Below are 19,216 nucleotides of genomic sequence, written 5' to 3' on the forward strand. Positions count from 1 at the left end.
AGGGAGCAGAGGGGAGTGAGGGAAGGGATGGGCAGGGCTGGGGTGGGAGGACAACATCCCCAGGGCTCCCAGGAATTTCTGGGGTAAAAAAAACTTTACTGAACATCCTCAGGGACTCCAAAGAATTTCTGGGGTAAAAAAAAACCCTTTTCTGAATATCCCAGGGTCTCCCAGGCCCGGAGTTATCTGGGGCAAAACTCCCCTTTCAGGGGTTCCAATGCCTGGAATTTCTGGAGTAAAACTCCCCTTTCAGCACATCCCAGAGATTCCAAGACCTGGAATTGTTGGAATTATTTTTTGGGTAAAACGTCCCTTTCAGGGGCTCCAACCCTGAATTATTTTTGGGGTAAAACTCCCCTGTTAGGGGCTCCAACCCTGAATTATTTTGGGGTAAAACATCCCTTTTAGGGGCTCCACATCTGAATTATTTTGGAGTAAAAGTCCCCTGTCAGGGGCTCCAACCCTGATTATTCTGGGCTGTCACTTACACTGCACAGTGCAATGGAGTAAAGGGGTTTCCTTCAAGGTATGCAAACGGGTTGTGTTCAAGTAACAATTCAAGACAATCTTCGTGCCCTGAGGAGAGAGGGGACAGCAGAGAATTCCCTGAATCCCAGAATCCCAAAATTCCCTCCCACATCATCCAAGCTGGGATTGACCCCCAGCCCTGAGTGCTAGCTCCAGTGGACACTTCAGGGATGGGGATTCTGAGCAGTGATTTTTTGGTGATTTTTTTTGGTGATTTTTGTGATTTTTTCTTTGTTTATTTTTGATGACTTTTTTGTGGGTTTTTTGTGAATTTTTTGTGGCTTTTTTTGTGATTTTTTTTTTTTTTTTTTTTTTGGTGATTTTTTTAAATCTCTGTCCATAAATCCCTGTCCATAAATCGCAGTCCATAAAACTCAATCCATTAATATCAGTCCATAAATCTCAACTCATACATCTCAGTCCATATAATCAGTCCATACATCTCAGTCCAGAAATCCCTGCCCATCAATCACTCTCTGTCCATAAACCTCTGTCCATAAATCTCAGCCCATAAATCCTGCCCATCAGTCTCAGTCCCTTAATATTAGTCCATAAATCTCAATCCATACATCTCAGTCCATAAATATCAGTCCATACACCTCAGTCCATAAATCTCTATCCATCAATCCCTGTCCATAAATCCCTGCCCACAAATCACTCTTTGTCCATAAATCACTCTCTGCCCATCAATCCCTGTCCATACATCTCAGTCTAGAAATCCCTGCCCATCAATCCCTGTCCATAAATCACTTTCTGCCCATCAATCCCTGCCCATCAATCCCTGCCCATAAATGACTCTCTGCCCATCAATCCCTGCCCATAAATGACTCCCTGCCCATCAATGACTCCCTGCCCATCAATCCCTGTCCATAAATCACTTTCTGCCCATCAATCCCTGCCCATCAATGACTCCCTGCCCATCAATCCCTGCCCATCAATCACTGCCTTTACATCAATCCCTGTCCATAAATCACTCTCTGCCCACCAATCCCTGCCCATAAATCAATCCCTGCCCACCAATCCCTGCCCATAAATCAATCCCTGCCCATCAATCCCTGCCCATACATGACTCCCTGCCCATCACTCTCTGCCCACCAATTCTGCCCCCAAGCCTCTCACCACTGTAAGAAGCCCAGTGCATGGGGGAGTAGCCGCTGTAGTCCACCACGGAGTCCAGGGGGTCGGTGGACAGCGCTGCCTGCAGCAGGGTCCTCAGCACCTCCAGGTGGCCGCAGGCCGAGGCGAAGTGGATCGGGGTCCGGCCCTTGAAATCGCGGCACAGGACGAAGGCATCGTGGTCCAGCAGAGCAGCCAGGCAATCCTCGCAGCCTGTCACGGCCTGGGGGCACGGGGGGGAGAGAAAACCCAAAATCCTGATATCATATCGGGATATCATAGCATTGGGTGGGGGTTCGGGGCATGAGGAAACCCAAAATGCTGCTGCTGTCATGATATCACATCACTGTGTGGTGGTTTTGGGAATTAAAATATCCAAAATGCTGCTGCTGTTGTGATATCATATCATATCATATCATATCATATCATATCATATCATATCATAGTGTGGTGGATTGGGGAATTAAAATATCCAAAATGCTGCTGCTGTTGTGATATCATATCATATCATATCATATCATATCATATCATATCATTGTGTGGTGGATTGGGGAATTAAAATATCCAAAATGCTGCTGCTGTCTTGATATCACATCACCCTGTGGTGGCACAACACCCAAAATGCTGCTGCTGTCATGATATCACATCACTGAATGGGGGTTTGGGGCATTAAAATATCCAAAATCCTGCTGCTATTGTGGTATCACATCATTGTGTGGTGGATTGGGGCATTAAAATATCCAAAATGCTGCAGCTGTCATGATATCACATCACTGAATGGGGGTTTGGGGCATTAAAATTTCCAAAATCCTGCTGCTATCGTGATATCACATCATTGTGTGGTGGATTGGGGAATTAAAATATCCAAAATGCTGCTGCTGTTGTGGTATCACATCATTGTGTGGTGGATTGGGGAATTAAAATATCCAAAATGCTGCTGCTATTGTGATATCATATCACTGAAATGGGGTTTGGGGCATTAAAATATCCAAAATCCTGCTGCTATCATGATTATCATATCACCTTTGGTGGTTTAGGGTATCAGAACACCCAAAATCCTGCTGCTATTGTGATATCACATCACTGCATGGGGGTTTGGGGCATTAAAATATCCAAAATCCTGCTTCCCAGAATTCCCAGAATCCCCAAATACACAGAATTCACAGAATCTAAATCCTCACCCCAGGCAGACCATTCCAGAATTTTATCACTTTTCAATTTTAGTATTTTATCCCTTTTTCAGTAAAACCTCACCCCAGACAAACAATACTAATACTTTATCACCCTTTCACTAAATCTTCACCCCAGACAGACAATTCCAGAATTTCACCACTTTTCATGTTTAGCATTTTATCCCATTTTCAGTAAATCCTCATCCCAAGAAGACAATTTTAGTATTTTATAATTCTTTCTGTAAATCCTCACCCCAGACTGACAATTCTAGAATTTGACACTTTTGATTTTTAGCATTTTATCACTTTTTTAGCAAATCCTCACCCCAGACTGACAATTCTAGAATTTGATACTTTTGATTTTTAGCATTTTATCCCTTTTCCAGCAAATCCTCACCCCAGACCGCAAACTCTAGAATTTGATACTTTTGATTTTTAGCATTTTATCCCTTTTCCAGCAAATCCTCACCCCAGACCGACAATTCCAGTATTTGACACTTTTGATTTTTAGCATTTTATCACTTTTCCAGCAAATCCTCACCACAGACCGGCAATTCCAGTATTTTATCACTAATTCAGTAAATCTTCACCTCATCGAGACCACTCCAGAATTTTATCACTCATTCAGTAAATCTTCACCTCACTGAGACCATTCCAGAATTTTATCACTTTTTCAGTAAATCCTCACCCCAAGCAGACAATTCCAACGTTTTATCACTTTTTCAGTAAATCCCCACCGCATTCCAGATTTTTATCCCTTTCCGTTTTTATCCCTTCGCCCGCGTTCAGCAGGCCTCACCCCGCGGTGCAGCGCCGTCCGGCCCCTCTTGTCGGCGGCGTCGGCCGTGGATCCCTTGTCCAGCAGCAGATGGACGCAGTCCACGTGGCCGTTCATGATGGCCAGCATCAGCGGGGTCCTGGTGAGGAAATCCGGGAATTGTGAGGGGGAAAATTGGGAATGGGGTGAGGGAAAATTGGGAATGGTGCGAGGGGAAATTGTGAGGGGGAAATTGGGAAATACGTGAGGGGAAATTGTGAGGGGGAAATTGGGAATGGGGTGAGGGAAAATCGGGAATTGTGTGAGGGAAAGGTGGGAATGGGGTGAGGGGAAATTGTGAGGGAAAATTGGGAATGGGATGAGGGAAAATTGTAAGGGAAAATTGGGAATGGGGTGAGGGAAAATCAGGAATTGTGTGAGGGAAAGTTGGGAATGGTGTGAGGGAAAACTGTGAGGGAAAATTGGGAATGGTGTGAGGGAAAATTGTGAAGGAAAATTGGGAGTGGTGTGAGGGAAAATTGTGAGGGAAAATTGGGAATGGGATGAGGGAAAATTGTAAGGGAAAATTGGGAATGGGGTGAGGGAAAATCAGGAATTGTGTGAGGGAAAGTTGGGAATGGTGTGAGGGAAAACTGTGAGGGAAAATTGTGAGGGAAAATTTTGAGGGAAAATTTTGAGGGAAAATTGGGAATGGGGTGAGGGAAAATTGGGAATTACATGAGGAAAAATTGTGAGGGAAAATTGGGAATGGGGTGAGGGAAAATTGTGAGGGAAAATTGCGAATGGTGTGAGGGGAAATTGTGAGGGAAAATTGGGAATAGAGTGAGGGGAAATTGGGAATGTGTGATGGAAAATTGAGAGGGAAAATCAGGAATTATGTGAGGGAAAATTTGGAATGGGGTGAGGGAAAATTGGGAATGGTGTGAGGGAAAATTGTGAGGGAAAATTGGGAATGGTGTGAGGGAAAATTGTAAGGGAAAATTGGGAATGGGGTGAGGGAAAATTGTAAGGGAAAATTGGGAATGGGGTGAGGGAAAATCAGGAATTGTGTGAGAGAAAGTTGGGAATGGCGTGAGGGAAAACTGGGAATGGGGTGAGGGAAAATTGTGAGGGAAAATTTTGAGGGAAAATTGGGAATGGGGTGAGGGAAAATTGTGAGGGAAAATTGGGAATGGAGTGAGGGGAAATTGGGAATGGTGTGAGGGAAAACTATGAGGGAAAATTGGGAATTGTGTGAGGAAAAGTTGGGAATGGGGTGAGGAAAAATTGTGAGGAAAAATTGGGAATGGGGTGAGGGAAAATTGTGAGGGAAAAATCCGGAATTGTTGAGGAAAAGGTGGGAATAGTGTGAGGGAAAATTGTGAGGGAAAATGGGGAATTACGTGAGGGAAAATTGTGAGGGAAAATTTGGAATGGGGTGAGGGAAAATCGGGAATTGTGTGAGGGAAAGGTGTGAATGGGGTGAGCGAAAATTGTGAGGGAAAATTATGAGGGAAAATTGGGAATGGAATGAGGGAAAATTGTGAGGGAAAATCGGGAATTACATGAGGGAAAGTTGTGAGGGAAAATCGGGAACGGTGTGAGGGAAAATTGTGAAGGAAAATTGCGAATGGTGTGAGGGGAAATTGGGAATTGTGTGAGGGAAAATTGGGAATGGTGGTGAGGGAAAGTTTGGAATAGGGTGAGAGAAAATTGGGAATGGTGGGGAGGGAAAATTGTGAGGGAAAAGTGGGAATGGTTTGAGGGAAAACTGGGAATGAGGGTTTGGGAAAATCAGGAATGGTGGCCCTGTGGACACTGAGGGGACACTCAGGGGACACTCACTGGCCGTGGATGTCCATGACGTCGGTGATGTCCGCGCGCTCCCCGCTGTCGATCAGGAGGTGCAGGGAATCCGTGTTCCCGTTGGCAGCTGGGAACAGGGACAGGGATGGGAAAAGAGGGATGAGGAAAGAGGGAGGAGGAAAAATAGGACGAGGAAAAATGGGAGGAGGGAAAGAGGAAGGAGGGAAAATGGGATGAGGAAAAGATGAGAAAAAGGGATGAGGAAGAGAGGGATAAGGAAGAGAGGGATGAGGAAAATGAACAAGGAAAAGGGATGAGTAAAGAGGGAGGAGGAAAAGAGGGATGAGAAAATAGGGATGAAGAAAAGATGGAGGAAGAAAAGAGGGATGAGAAGGGATGAGAAAAAGAGAGATGAAGAAAAAAGGGATGAGGAAAAGAGGGAGAAGGAAAAGAGGGATGAGAATATCGGAATGAGGAAAAATGGGATGAGGAAAGAGGAATGAGGAGAAGAGGGACAAGGAAAAAAGGGTTGAGAAAGGAGGGAGAAGGCAAAGAGGGATGAGGAAAATAGGGAGAAGGAAAATAAATGAGGAAGAGGGATGAGAAAAACAAACAAGGAAAAGAGGGATGAGGAGAAGAGGGATAAGGAAAAACAGGATGAGAAAAGAGGGATGAGGAAGAAAGTGTAGAGGAAAATGTGGACAAGAAAAAGGGATGAGGAAAAGAGAGATGAGGAAAAGGGGTGAAAAAAGAGAGATAAGGAAAAAAGGGATGGGGAAAGAGAGATGAGGAAAAATGGACGAGGCAAACAGGGATTGAGGCAAAGGGATGAGGAAAAGAGGGATGGAGAAAAGAGGGAGAAGGATAAAAGGGATGAGGGAAAGAACAAGCAGAAGAGGGTTGATAAAAAGGGATGAGGAAAAGAAATGAGGAAAGGGATGAGGAAAAGCGACGAGGCAAAGAAGGATGAGGAAAAGAGATGAAGAACAACAACGAAGAAAAGAACAAAGAAGCAAAGTCAGAAACCCCCAAACCCACAGCAAGACATGCTTAATTTTGGTTTGACTTTCCATCCCAAAAGCATTCTGGGCTCACCTGCAGCGTGGAGAGGCGTCCACTTCCTCTTCCTCTCCTTGACCAGGGCGGAGGCGCCGTGGCTGGTGAGCACCTGCACGCAGTCGCTGGAGCCGCGCTCGGTGGCCAGGTAGAGCGCGGTGCGGCCCTTGTGGTCCCGCACGTCCAGGTTCACCAGCGTCTCAGCCAGCGCCTTGAGGGCTTCACAGTGACCATTGTAGGCCTGGGGGACACGGGGGGGACACCAGGGGACACGGGGGGAGGGGTTAGAGGTGTCCCCAAGGGAGGTGGAGGGGTGCCGAGGTGGGGGAAGTGGGTAAAATTTGGGATGTGATGTTCCCCAAGATGGCTGTGGGTGTTGCTGCTCCAGAAATCCCAATTTTCTTGATCCAGACAGAGGGAAAAATCCTGATCCCAAAATCTCCTCTCTTCTCTGGGAGATTTTCCCTCTTCCTAGGGGGATTTTCCCTCTTTTCCTGGGAATATTTTCCCTCTTTCCTGGATGGAATTTTCCCTCTTTTCTGGGGAATTTTCCTGCTTTTTCAGGGAATATTTTCCTGTTTTCCTGGAAGGATATTCCCTCTTTTCTGGGTGAATTTTTCCCACTTTCCTGGGGAGGATTTTTCCTGTTTCCCTGTGAGTATTTTCCCACTTTCCTGGCATTTTTTTCCTCTACCCTGGGGAATATTTTCCCCTGTTTTTCTGGATGGAATTTTCCCTCTTTTCTGAGGAATTTTCCTGCTTTTTCAGGGCATATTTTCCTGCTTTCCTGGAAGGATTTTCCCTTTTTTCTGGGAGAATTTTCCCTCTTTCCTGGGGGCCTCAAGGTGGGTAAAGTGGTCTGCAGGGAGGTAAAGGTTATTCAGGTGAACTGAAATGGTCACCAGGTACCCAAAAGTGCTCCCCAAGCAATCTGAAATGGTCACCAGGTAGACTAAGTGACCCTCAGGTAGCCAAAAGTGTCCATCAAAGCATCCAAAATGTCCCTCAGGCATCCAAAGTGTCCCCCAGGTCCCCGAAAACGTGCCTCAGGTACTCAAGATGTCCCTCCCAGAACCCTTCCAGGACCTGCAGGAGCCCAGGACACCCTGGAAACACTCCAGGACCATCCCAGGACCCTCCCAGGACCCCTCAGAAGCCTAAAATATCCCAGGAACCCTTCCAGGACCCATCAAGACACTTTGGGAACCCTTTCATGACCCAACAGGATCCCAGGACACCCCAGAACCCTTTCAGGACCCTCCCAGGACCTGCAGGAACTCACAGCTAAGTGCAAAGGGCTGACTGGGACGGTGCTTTCCACGTCCTCCAGGCAGTTAAACGACATTTCCAGCAGCTGCAAGGGAAACAGCACAAATCCAGCAAAAATCTCGACCCCAAAAATGCCCAAATGTGGGATGTGACATTCCCTGAGCAGGCTGTGGGTGCAGGGGCAAAAATCCCAATCCCAAAAATCCCATATTTGGGATGTGACATTCCCTAATTCAGCTGTGGGTGCAGAGATAAAAATCCCCATCCCAAAAGTCCCCATCCCAAAAGTCCCCATCCCAAAAGTCCCAAATTTGGGATGTGACATTCCCCGAACTGGCTGTGAGTGCTGCTGTTCCAGGAATCCAAATTTTCCCGATCCAGAGAGAGGCAAAAATCCTGATCCCAAAATCTCCCCTCTTCCCTGGGAGATTCTCCCTCTTTTCCTGGGAATATTTTCCCTTTTTCCTGGATGGAATTTTCCCTCTCTTCTGGGGGAATTTTCCCAGTTTTTGGGGAATATTTCCCCCATTCCCTGGGAATATTTTCCCTGTTTTCCAGGGTCCCTCACCAGCTCCAGGTTCTGCCTGTTCCCGTAGGCAGCCGCGTAGTGGACGGCGGTGTAGCCCTGCTTGTCCCGCAGGGAGGGGTCAGCACCGTTGTCCAGCAGGAATTCCAAACAGCTGCAATGGCACAGAGTGGGGAAAAAATGAAGGAAAAAGGTGGAAAAAGATCTGTAGGGAAAGGTCTGGAATCCCAGAGCAGGAATTTCTAGGTGGAAGTGAGGGGACAGTTTGCACCAGAATGGCAGAGGGCGTTTGCTGTCTCTGGAGAAAGAATTCCCAGCAAATCCCAGTAAAATCCCAGCGAATTCCTAGTAAAATCCCAGAGAACTCACAGCAAATTCCCAGTAAAATCCCAGAAAATTCCTAGCAAAATTCCCAGCAAATTCCCAGTAAAACTCCCAGTAAATTTTAGCAAATTCCCACAAAATTCCCAGGATATTCCCATCAAATTCCCAGTAAAATCTCAGCATAATCTGAGTAAAATCCCAGCAAATTCCCAGTAAAATTGCCATCAAATTCCCAGCAGTATTTCTAGTAAATTCCAGCAAATTCCCAGTAAAATCTCAGTATAATCCCAGCAAATTCCCAGTAAATTCCCAGAAAATTCCTATCGAATTCCCACCAAAATCTCAGCAAATTCCCACCAAATTCCCAGTAAGCTCCCAATATATTTCCAGTAAATTCCCAGTACGTTCCCAGCCCAGCACTCACAAAAATGCCTCCTTCAGCCTGGACTCCTTCAGGGGCTCCTCATCACTGCTCCCTGCATGGGGCTCTGCCCTGCAATGGCACCAGAGACACCTGGGGTTGGTGACAAGGGCAGGGGACAGCACTGTGCCACCCCCAGTGCCAGGAGTGCCACCTTGGGTAGGTGCCAATAGGGCCCCCCTGTCTCACCTGTGGCAGGTGCCAGCAGTGCCCACCCTGATGCCACCCCCTCACCTGCAGGAGGTGTCTGTGGTGCCCTCAGTGCCAGGTGTCTCTCACCTGCCCCATGTCCCTCACCTGAGCTAAGTGTCCAAGGCAGCCCCCCCAGCTGTCTCACCTGTCCCAGGTGTGTCTCACCTGTCCCATGTCCCTCACCTGCGGTAGGTGTCCCTCACCTGTCCCAGGTGTGTCCCTCACCTGCAGGAGGTGTGTCCCTCACCTGTCCCAGGTGTCTCCCAAGTCTCTCACCTGCAGTAGGTGTCTCTCACCTGTCCCAGGTGTCTCCCTAACCTGTCCCAGGTGTCTCCCCTGTCCCAGGTGTGTCCCTCACCTGCGGTAGGTGTCAGACGCCGCCGCGTAGTGCAGGGCCGTGCAGCCTTTCCCGTCGGCCTCGTTGACCGCGGCCCCGGCCGTCAGCAGCGTCACCGTGCACTGGTAGCTGCCGTTGGCGGCCGCGTAGTGCAGGGGGGTCCTGTGGGGACACACGGCCTGAGACCTCACCTGAGCGGGGCTGGCACCCCTGCACCTGCCAGGACCCTCATAGGACACTCAGCACCTGCCAGGACCCTCACAGGACACCCAGCGCCTGCCAGGACCCTCACAGGACACCCAGCACCTGCCAGGACCCTCACAGGACACCCAGAACCTTCCAGGACATTCCCAGGACACCCAGCACCTTCCAGGACCTTCCCAGGACATTCAGAACCTCCCAGGACCTTCCCAGAACACAAAGAACCTTCCAGGACCTTCCCAAGACACCCAGAACCTGCCAGGACCATCCCAGGACCCTTTGGAGCCCTTCCAGGCCCTGCAGGAGGTTTTTCCCCCTGGATTTTGGGGTGCTATGGGTCCCGGCCCCCCTCACCTCCCGAATTTGTCTCTCCTCCTCAGGTCGGCGCCGCTGCTCAGCAGCAGGTTCAGACATTCCACGTTCCTGCAGGGAAAACGGGAGTCAGGCACCCAAAAATGTCCCCAAGGTACCCAAAAATGTCCTCAAGTACCAAAAAGGTCACCAATGTACCCAAAGTGTCCCCAAGGTACCCAGACTGTCCCCATGTACCAAAAAAGGTCACCAAGGTTCCCCAAGTGTCCCCAGACACCCAAAAATGTTCCCCCAGGTGTCCCCAGGTGTGTCCCCATGTCTCATATCCCTATATCCCCATATCCCCATGTCCCCAGGTGTGTCCCCATGTCCCCAGCTGTGTCCCCAGGTGTGTGTCTTGCCCCCCCGAGGCGGCGGCGTGCAGGCAGGTCCTGCCCAGGCTGTCGGGGGTGTTGATGTCCCCATGTCCAATATCCCCATATCCCCAGGTGTGTCCCCTTGTTCCCAGCTGTGTCCCCAGGTGTGTCCCCATGTCCCCAGGTGTGTCCCCATGTCCCCAGGTGTGTCCCCAGGTGTGTGTCTCACCCCCCCGAGGCGGCGGCGTGCAGGCAGGTCCTGCCCAGGCTATCGGGGGTGTTGATGTCGAAGCCGGCCGACAGGACGTGCTCGTTGCTCAGCGAGGACACGATGCTGTACAGCTGCCCTGGGGACACGGGACACACCTCTGTCACCAGGGTCACCTGAGTGCCACCAGGGCCACCTCTGTGTCATCAGGGGTGACTTTGGTGTCCCCAAGGTCACTTTGCTGTCCCCAGGGTGATTTCGGTGTCCTCAGGGTGATTTCGGTGTCCCCAAGGTCACCTGGGTGTCCCCAGGGGTGATTTCAGTGTCCCCAGGGTCACTTTGGTGTCCCCAGGGTGATTTCAGTGTCCCCAGGTGGCCCAGGTGTGGCTGGCACACAGCACAGGTGTGACACTCACCTGAGGAGAGCAGCTTGCGGCAGCAGTCGGAGAAGCCGAAGAGCACGGCCAGGTGCAGAGGGAACATGTCATGGATCCCACGCCTGGGGAGGGAGAGAGGTGAGGGATGGGAATGGGATAATGGGAATGGGAATGGGATAATGGGGATGGGATAATGGGAACGGGATAATGGCATAATGGGGATGGGATAATGGGATAATGGGGATGGGATAATGGGGATGGGATAATGGGGACGGGATAATGGGATAATGGGAATGGGAACGGGATAATGGGAATGGGAACAAGGGAAAAGAAATGGGAATGGGAATGGGGAATGGGGAATGGGGATGGGATAATGGGAATGGGATAATGGGATAATGGGGATGGGATAATGGGAATGGGAACGGGATAATGGGAATAGGAACGGGATAATGGGAATGGGAGCAAGGAAGCAGAAATGGGAATGGGAATGGGGAATGGGGATGGGATAATGGGAATGGGAAAGGGAATGGGATAATGGGAATGGGAACAAGGGAGCGGGAATGGGAATGGGATAATGGGAATGGGAACAAGGGAGCAGGAATGGGAATGGGGATGGGATAATGGGAATGGGATAATGGGAATGGGAATGGGAATGGGATAATGGGAATGAGGCTGGGGCAGCATCAGCAGCAGGAGAATCCCAGCAACATTCTCGGGAAAATCCCAGCACAGTCCCAACGAAATCCCAAACGTTTCCAGGACCCCCCCAAGCCCCGTCTCTGCTCCCTGGCAGGCCCCGTCTGTTCCCTGCCAGGTCCCAGGGCTCTCTCTGCTCCCTGCCAGGACCCGTCTGTTCCCTGCCAGGCCCCAAGCCCCGTCTCTGCTCCCTGTCAGGCCCCGCGTGTCTCACCGGGCGGTGTCGGCGCCGTTGGTCATCAGGGTGCTGATGAGCAGCTCGTGTCCGTAGCGCGCGGCCACGTGCAGGGGGGTGTTCCCAAAGCGGTCAGCACAGTCGATCTCGCTGCCTGCGGGGCGGGGGGGGGCACAACAGTCACGGGATTCACAGCATTCCAGGGAATTCCCAGGATTCACCACGTTCCAGGGATTCCACAGCACTCACAGGATTCACGGATTTCCAGGGATTCCAGGGAATTCCCGACATTCACAACATTCCCAGGACTCACAGCATTCCAGGGATTCCACAACATTCACAGGATTCACAACATTCACCGGATTCACAGAATTCCAGGGATTCCAGGGAATTCCCGACATTCACAACATTCACGGGATTCACAGCGTTCCAGGGATTCCACAACATTCCCAGGATTCACAACGTTCCAGAGATTCCACAACATTCACAGGATTCACAACATTCACCGGATTCACAGAATTCCAGGGATTCCAGGGAATTCCTGACATTCCCAGGATTCACAACATTCCAGGGATTCCACAACATTCACAGGATTCACAACATTCACGGGATTCACAGCATTCCAGGGATTCCACAACATTCCCAAGATTCACAACGTTCCAGAGATTCCACAACATTCCCAGGATTCACAACGTTCCAGAGATTCCACAACATTCACAGGATTCACAACATTCACGGGATTCACAGAATTCCAGGGATTCCAGGGAATTCCTGGCATTCACAGGATTCACAACATTCCAGGGATTCCACAACATTCACGGGATTCACAGCGTTCCAGAGATTCCACAACATTCACAGGATTCACAACATTCACGGGATTCACAGAATTCCAGGGATTCCAGGGAATTCCTGGCATTCACAGGATTCACAACATTCACGGGATTCACAACATTCCAGAGATTCCACAACATTCACATGATTCACGGATTCCTAGGGATTCCAGGGAATTCCTGACATTCACAACATTCACAACATTCCAGGGATTCCACAACATTCCCAAAATTTACAACATTCCCAGAATTCACAACATTCCCAGGATTCACAACGTTCCAGAGATTTCCCAACATTCCAAACTATTCCAGGGAATTCTGAACATTCCAGGGATTTCTCGACATTCCTGAGATTCCAAACATTCCCAGGATTTCACACATTCATGAAATTCCTGACATTCCCAACACTTCCAAAATTCCTGACATTCACAACATTCCAAACACTCCTGAAATTCACAACATTCCAGGGAATTCCCGATATTCCAGAGATTTCACACATTCCTGACATTCCCAACATTCTGGGATTCCAAACATTCCCAGGATTTCACACATTCCAGGGATTTCCCAACATTCCTGGGGTTTCACACATTCCTGACATTCCCAACATTCTGGGATTCCCCACATTCCCAGGATTTCAGACATTGCAGGGATTTCCCACATTCCCAACATTCCTGGAATTCCCGGAATTCCCGCACTGACCGTTCTGGATGAGGATCTGCGAGCGCGTGAAGCGGCCGTGGATCGCTGCCATGTGCAGGGGGCTCTTCCCTTCCTTGCTCTGGGAAAGGACCCAAAACCGGCTCAGACAGACCCCAAAAACACCCCAAAAACACCCCAAAAAAACCCCAAATACACCCAGAGGGGTCAGATACACCCCAAAACATCCCAAATACACCCCAGGGGCACAGAGAGACCCCAAAACATCAAAAAAAACCCAAATACACCCCGAGGGGTCAGACAGACCCCAAAACCATCCCCATCTCCCACCCCAAACCCTGCAGACCCCACATCTGCACCCCAAACCCCAATCCTGCAGACCCCAAACCCCAATCCCAAACCCCACAGACCCCAAACCCCAAATCCCAGACCTCACACCTGGAAGCTGACGTCAGCGTCGCTGTTGACCAGGATCTCGAAGCACAGCACCCCAACACCTCCCCCATCTCCCAAACTCCAAACCCTCCAAACCCCACAGACCCCAAACTCCAATCCCAAGCCCCAAACCCTGGCACCCCAATACCTTCCCTATCTCCCAAACCCCACAGACCCCAAATCCCACAGACCCCAAACTCCAATCCCACAGACCCCAAACTCCAATCCCACAGACCCCACAGACCCCACAGACCCCACACCTGGAAGCTGACATTGGCGCCAGGATCTCGAGGCACAGCGCCCCAATACCTTCCCTATCTCCCAAACCCCAATCTCCACAGACCCCAAATCCCACAGATCCCAAACCCCAATCCCACAGACCCCAAATCCCACAGATCCCAAACCCCAATCCCACAGACCCCACACCTGGAAGTTGACCAGGATCTCGAGGCACAGCGCCCCAACACCCTCTCTATCTCCCAAACTCCAATCCCACAGACCCCACAGACTCCAAACCCTGTACCCCAATCCCACAGACCCCACACCTGGAAGTTGACATTGGCGCCGTTATTGACCAGGATCTCGAGGCACAGCGCCCCAATACCTTCCCTATCTCCCAAACCCCAATCCCACAGACCCATCACTCACAAACCCCAATCCCACAGACCCCACACCTGGAAGTTGACGTCGGCGCCGTTGTTGACCAGGATCTCGAGGCACAGCGCTCCAACACCCTCTCTATCTCCCAAACCCCAATCCCACAGACCCCACAGACTCCAAACCCTGTACCCCAATCCCAACCCCACACCTGGAAGTTGACATTGGCGCCGTTGTTGACCAGGATCTCGAGGCACAGTGCCCCGATACCTTCCCTATCTCCCAAACCCCAATCTCCACAGACCCTAAATCCCACAGACCCCACACCTGGAAGTTGACGTCGGCACCGTTGTTGACCAGGATCTCGAGGCACAGCGCGCCGTTGGTGGACACGGCGGCGAAGTGCAGCGGGGTGAAGCCGCGCTCGTTGGGCTGGTTGACGTTGGCCCCCACGTTCACCAGCTCGGTGGCCACCGCGTCCTGCCCCATGTAACAGGCGATGTGCAGCGCCGTGTTCCCAAAGGCGTTGGGCTCGTCGATCTGCGGGGACACGGCAGGTTATGGGGTCTGTGGGGCTATGGGGTCTGTGGAGTTCTGGGGTTTGTGGGGGTCTGTGGAGTTTATGGGGTTCTGGGGTCTGTGGAGTTTATGGGGTCCTGGGGTCTGTGGGGTCTGTGGTGTTTATGGGGTTCTGGGGTTTATGGGGTTCTGGGGTCTATGGAGTTTATGGGGTCCTGGGGTCTATGGGGGTGTGTGGAATTTATGGGGTTGTGGGGTCTGTGGTGTTCTGGGGTCTGTGGAGTTCTGGGGTCTGTGAAGTTTATGGGGTTCTGGGGTTTATGGGGTTCTGGGGTCTATGGAGTTTATGGGGTCCTGGGGTCTATGGGGGTGTGTGGAGTTTATGGGGTTCTGGGGTCTATGGCGTTCTGGGGACCATGGAGTTTATGGGGTCTGTGGAGTTTATAGGGTCTGTGGAGTTTATGGGGTTCTGGGGTCTGTGGGGTCTGGGGGGTTATGGGGGTCCGTGGTGTCCCAGGGATTGTGGGGTTCATGGGATCTGTGGGGTCTATGGGATTGTAGGGCGTGTGGGGTCACTGGGATTGTGGGGTCCATGGTCTCACCTCCACCCCCAGGCGCAGCAGGTGCCGCACCACCTCGATCTGGCCGCTGGCGGCCGCCGTGTGCAGCAGCGTGTAGCCCTTCCTGTCCTTGCACAGCACGTCAGCCCCGCGCGCCAGCAGCAGCTTCAGAACCTCCAGGTGACCTGGGGACAGCGGGACAGGGCACCGTGAATGAACAGCGGGACAGTGGCACCGTGAATGAACAGCGGGACAGTGACACCGTGAATACAACAGCGCGACAGTGACAGCGGGACAGGGCACCGTGAATGAACAGCAGGACAGTGACACCGTGAATGAACAGTGGGACAGGGCACAGTGAATGAACAGCGGGACAGTGACACCGTGAATGAACAGCGGGACAGTGACACGGTGAATGAACAGCGGGACAGGGCACCGTGAATGAACAGCGGGACAGTGACACTGTGAATGAACAGCGGGACAGTGACACTGTGAATGAACAGCAGGACAGGGCACCGTGAATGAACAGCGGGACAGTGACACCATGAACAAACAGCGGGACAGTGACACGGTGAATGAACAGCGGGACAGTGACACCGTGAATGAACAGCGGGACAAGGCACCGTGAATGAACAGCGGGACAGTGACACCGTGACTGAACAGCGGGACAGCGACACCATGAACGAACAGCGGGACAGCGACACCATGAACGAACAGCGGGATAGTGACACCGTGAACGAACAGCGGGACAGTGACACGGTGAATGAACAGTGGGACAGGGCACCGTGAATGAACAGCGGGACAGTGACACCGTGAATGAACAGCGGGACAGTGACACTGTGAATGAACAGCGGGACAGGGCACCATGAATGAACAGCGGGACAGTGGCACTGTGAATGAACAGCGGGACAGTGACACCGTGAACAAACAGCGGGACAGTGACACCGTGAATGAACAGCGGGACAGTGACACCGTGAATGAACAGCAGGACAGTGACACTGTGAATGAACAGCGGGACAGTGACACCGTGAATGAACAGCGGGACAGTGACACTGTGAATGAACAGCGGGACAGTGACACCGTGAATGAACAGCGGGACAGTGACACCGTGAATGAACAGCAGGACAGTGACACTGTGAATGAACAGCGGGACAGTGACACTGTGACACCGTAAATACAACAGCGCGACAGTGACAGCGGGACAGTGACACCGTGAATGCAACAGCAGGACAGTGACAGTGGGACAGGACACTGTGAATAAACAGCGGGACAGTGACACCGTGAATGAACAGTGGGACAGTGACACTGTGAATGAACAGCGGGACAGTGACACCGTGAATGAACAGCGGGACAGTGACACTGTGAATGAACAGCGGGACAGTGGCACTGTGAATGAACAGCGGGACAAGGCACCGTGAATGAACAGCGGGACAGTGACACCGTGAATGAACAGCGGGACAGTGACACTGTGAATGAACAGCGGGACAGGGCACCATGAATACAGACGGGACAGCAACAGCGGGACAGTGACACCGTGAATGCAACAGCGGGACAGTGACAGCGGGACAGTGACACCGTGAATGCAACAGCAGGACAGTGACAGCGGGACAGGACACCGTGAATACAACAGCTGGGTCAGCGGCACCATGAATACAGCCAGGATAGTGGCACCGGGACAGTAACACCAGGACAACAACACTGTGACAACAGCTGTGACAAGAGCCGTGATGACACCCGTGACAACAGCCATGACAGCAACAGTCGTGACAACACCGAGAGAAGGGAACGGGGGAGATGGGGAAACATGGAAGAGGAGGAGCGGGAGGTGAAGGCTGCAGGGAACACCCACCCAGGAAGGCGGCCCAGTGCAGGGGCTGCCGGTCCTTCTTGTCACATGTGCTGGGACTGGCACCTTTGTTGAGCAGCAGGTTCACCATCTGTGGGGTGGGGACAGCGTGAGTGGGGCCACCACGATGCCCCAGGACACCCCGATGTCCCTGCTGCCCACCCTGCCACCCCAATGTCCCTGCTGCCTACCCTGATGTCCTTACTGCCCATCCTGTCCCGCCACCCCTGTCCCTGGCCACCCTGCCACCTCAATGTCCCTGCTGCCCACCCCTGTCCTTACTGCCAATCCTGTCCCTGCTGCCCACCCCAATATCCCTGCCACCTCAATGTCCCTGCTGCCCACCCCTGTCCCTGCCACCTCAATGTCCCTGCTGGCCACCCCAATGTACCTGCTACCCACCCCTGTCCCCCTGTGTCTCTGCTGACCACCTCAATGTCCTTACTGCCAATCCTGTCCCTGCCACCCCTATCCCTGCCACCTCAATGTCCCTGCTGCCCACCCTATCCCTGCTCCCTCTGTCCCTGCCCACCCCAATGTCCCTGCTGCCCCCCGTGTCCCTGCTGCCCACCCCAACATCCTTGCCACCTCGATGTCCCAGCTGCCCCCTGTGTCCCTGCTGCCCACCTCAATGTCCCTGCTGCCCACCTTGATGTCCTTACTGCCCATCCTGTCCCTGCTACCCCTATCCCTACTGCCTCAATGTCCCTGCTGCCCACCCCGATGTTCCTGCTGCCCACTCCAACATCCCTGCCACCCCTGTCCCTGCTGCCCCCCTGTCCCTGTCCCCCGCGCCGTGCCCACCTCCAGGTGGCCGCTGTGCACGGCGTGGTGCAGCGCCGTGCGCCCGGTGCGGTCGGCCACGTTGACGGTGCTCAGCAGCGGCACCAGCGCCTCCACGCACTTGGTGGCGCGGTTGGCGGCGGCCACGTGCAGCGGCGTCTGCCAGTGCTTGTCACGGGCATTGACGTCTGCAGAGTGCTTGAGGAGCAGGTGGAGGGCTTTCTGTGGGGGGGGGGAGGGCAGAGAGAGGCTCAAAATCCCCCAGGAATCCCCCAGACCCCAACCCCCGGTGATTCCAGAGCTGTTTCCAGTGGGGTGTTCTCTGCACCTCCAAGGGAAAGAAGGAGCTGCTGTTTGTAGGTGGGAGGTTCTATCAAGGTGAGAGATGGGAGACGGGATATTCCCACCTGGTGTGCCCAGGGTGGCACCTGGGCTGTCCTCAGGGCAGGGATTGTACCCCAGGACAGGGATTGTTCCCCCAGGACAGGGATTGTTCCCCCAGGACAGGGACTGTCCCCCTGTGCTGGCACTGCTGAGGCTCCTCCAGCGCTGGCTCCAGTTCTGAGCTCTCAGGGCCACAGAGACATTGAGGGGCTGGAGCAGGGCCAGAGCTGGGGAAGGGCTGGAGCAGCAGCAGGAGGGTCTGGAGAAGCCCTGAGGGAGCTGGGAAGGGGCTCAGCCTGGAGAAAAGGAGGCTCAGGAGGGATCTTTTCACCCCACAACTCCCTGAGGGGAGAGCGGAGCCGGGTGGAGTCGGGCTCTGCTCCCAGGATGAGAAGGAACAGCCCCAAATTCTTCCAGGAGAGTTCAGGATGGACACCAGGAGGGATTTTTTCCACGGAAAGGGCTCTCAGGGATTAGATCTGGGGACTCTCAGGATTTGGAACTGCTCTGGGAGGTTTGGAGTCCCCATCCCTGGAGGGGATCAGTCCCAGCTTGGACCTGCAGATCTTTTCCACCCTCAAACCTCCTGAGAATCCCCCAGCCCTTACCTGGGCTGCTCCAGATGGGACCTGAGCCAGGTGGGCTCATCCCACCCAATCCAGCCATGAATCCTGGCTGGGGGAAGGAAAACCCCTGAGCCAGGGGAGGAAGCACGTGCAGAACCAGGAGTGAACAATCCCTGGTGACTCAGCAGGGCCCGGGGGTGACAAACCTGA

The 19,216-nt window shown here is 52.4% G+C and overlaps 1 protein-coding gene across 1 annotated transcript in view; it reads right to left on the minus strand.

Moving 5' to 3' along the window:
- ANKRD52 (ankyrin repeat domain 52) overlaps positions 1–19,216 on the minus strand; it is a 36,265-nt gene that overhangs the window by 11,205 nt on the left and 5,844 nt on the right. Inside the window, exons 5-22 of the mRNA XM_056514952.1 lie at positions 18,078–18,278; positions 17,277–17,364; positions 15,470–15,612; positions 14,676–14,888; positions 13,359–13,437; positions 11,869–11,983; positions 10,998–11,080; positions 10,603–10,720; positions 10,060–10,128; positions 9,526–9,666; positions 8,979–9,047; positions 8,273–8,384; positions 7,718–7,789; positions 6,475–6,676; positions 5,419–5,506; positions 3,616–3,733; positions 1,648–1,867; positions 489–576 (exon numbers count right to left, since the gene is read on the minus strand). Coding sequence (XP_056370927.1) covers positions 489–576; positions 1,648–1,867; positions 3,616–3,733; positions 5,419–5,506; positions 6,475–6,676; positions 7,718–7,789; positions 8,273–8,384; positions 8,979–9,047; positions 9,526–9,666; positions 10,060–10,128; positions 10,603–10,720; positions 10,998–11,080; positions 11,869–11,983; positions 13,359–13,437; positions 14,676–14,888; positions 15,470–15,612; positions 17,277–17,364; positions 18,078–18,278 — 2,219 coding nt within the window. The remainder of the gene's footprint in view (positions 1–488; positions 577–1,647; positions 1,868–3,615; positions 3,734–5,418; positions 5,507–6,474; positions 6,677–7,717; positions 7,790–8,272; positions 8,385–8,978; positions 9,048–9,525; positions 9,667–10,059; positions 10,129–10,602; positions 10,721–10,997; positions 11,081–11,868; positions 11,984–13,358; positions 13,438–14,675; positions 14,889–15,469; positions 15,613–17,276; positions 17,365–18,077; positions 18,279–19,216) is intronic.

Source organism: Oenanthe melanoleuca, linkage group LGE22 (genome assembly GCF_029582105.1).
Source record: "Oenanthe melanoleuca isolate GR-GAL-2019-014 linkage group LGE22, OMel1.0, whole genome shotgun sequence".
NCBI classification, from domain to species: domain Eukaryota; kingdom Metazoa; phylum Chordata; class Aves; order Passeriformes; family Muscicapidae; genus Oenanthe; species Oenanthe melanoleuca.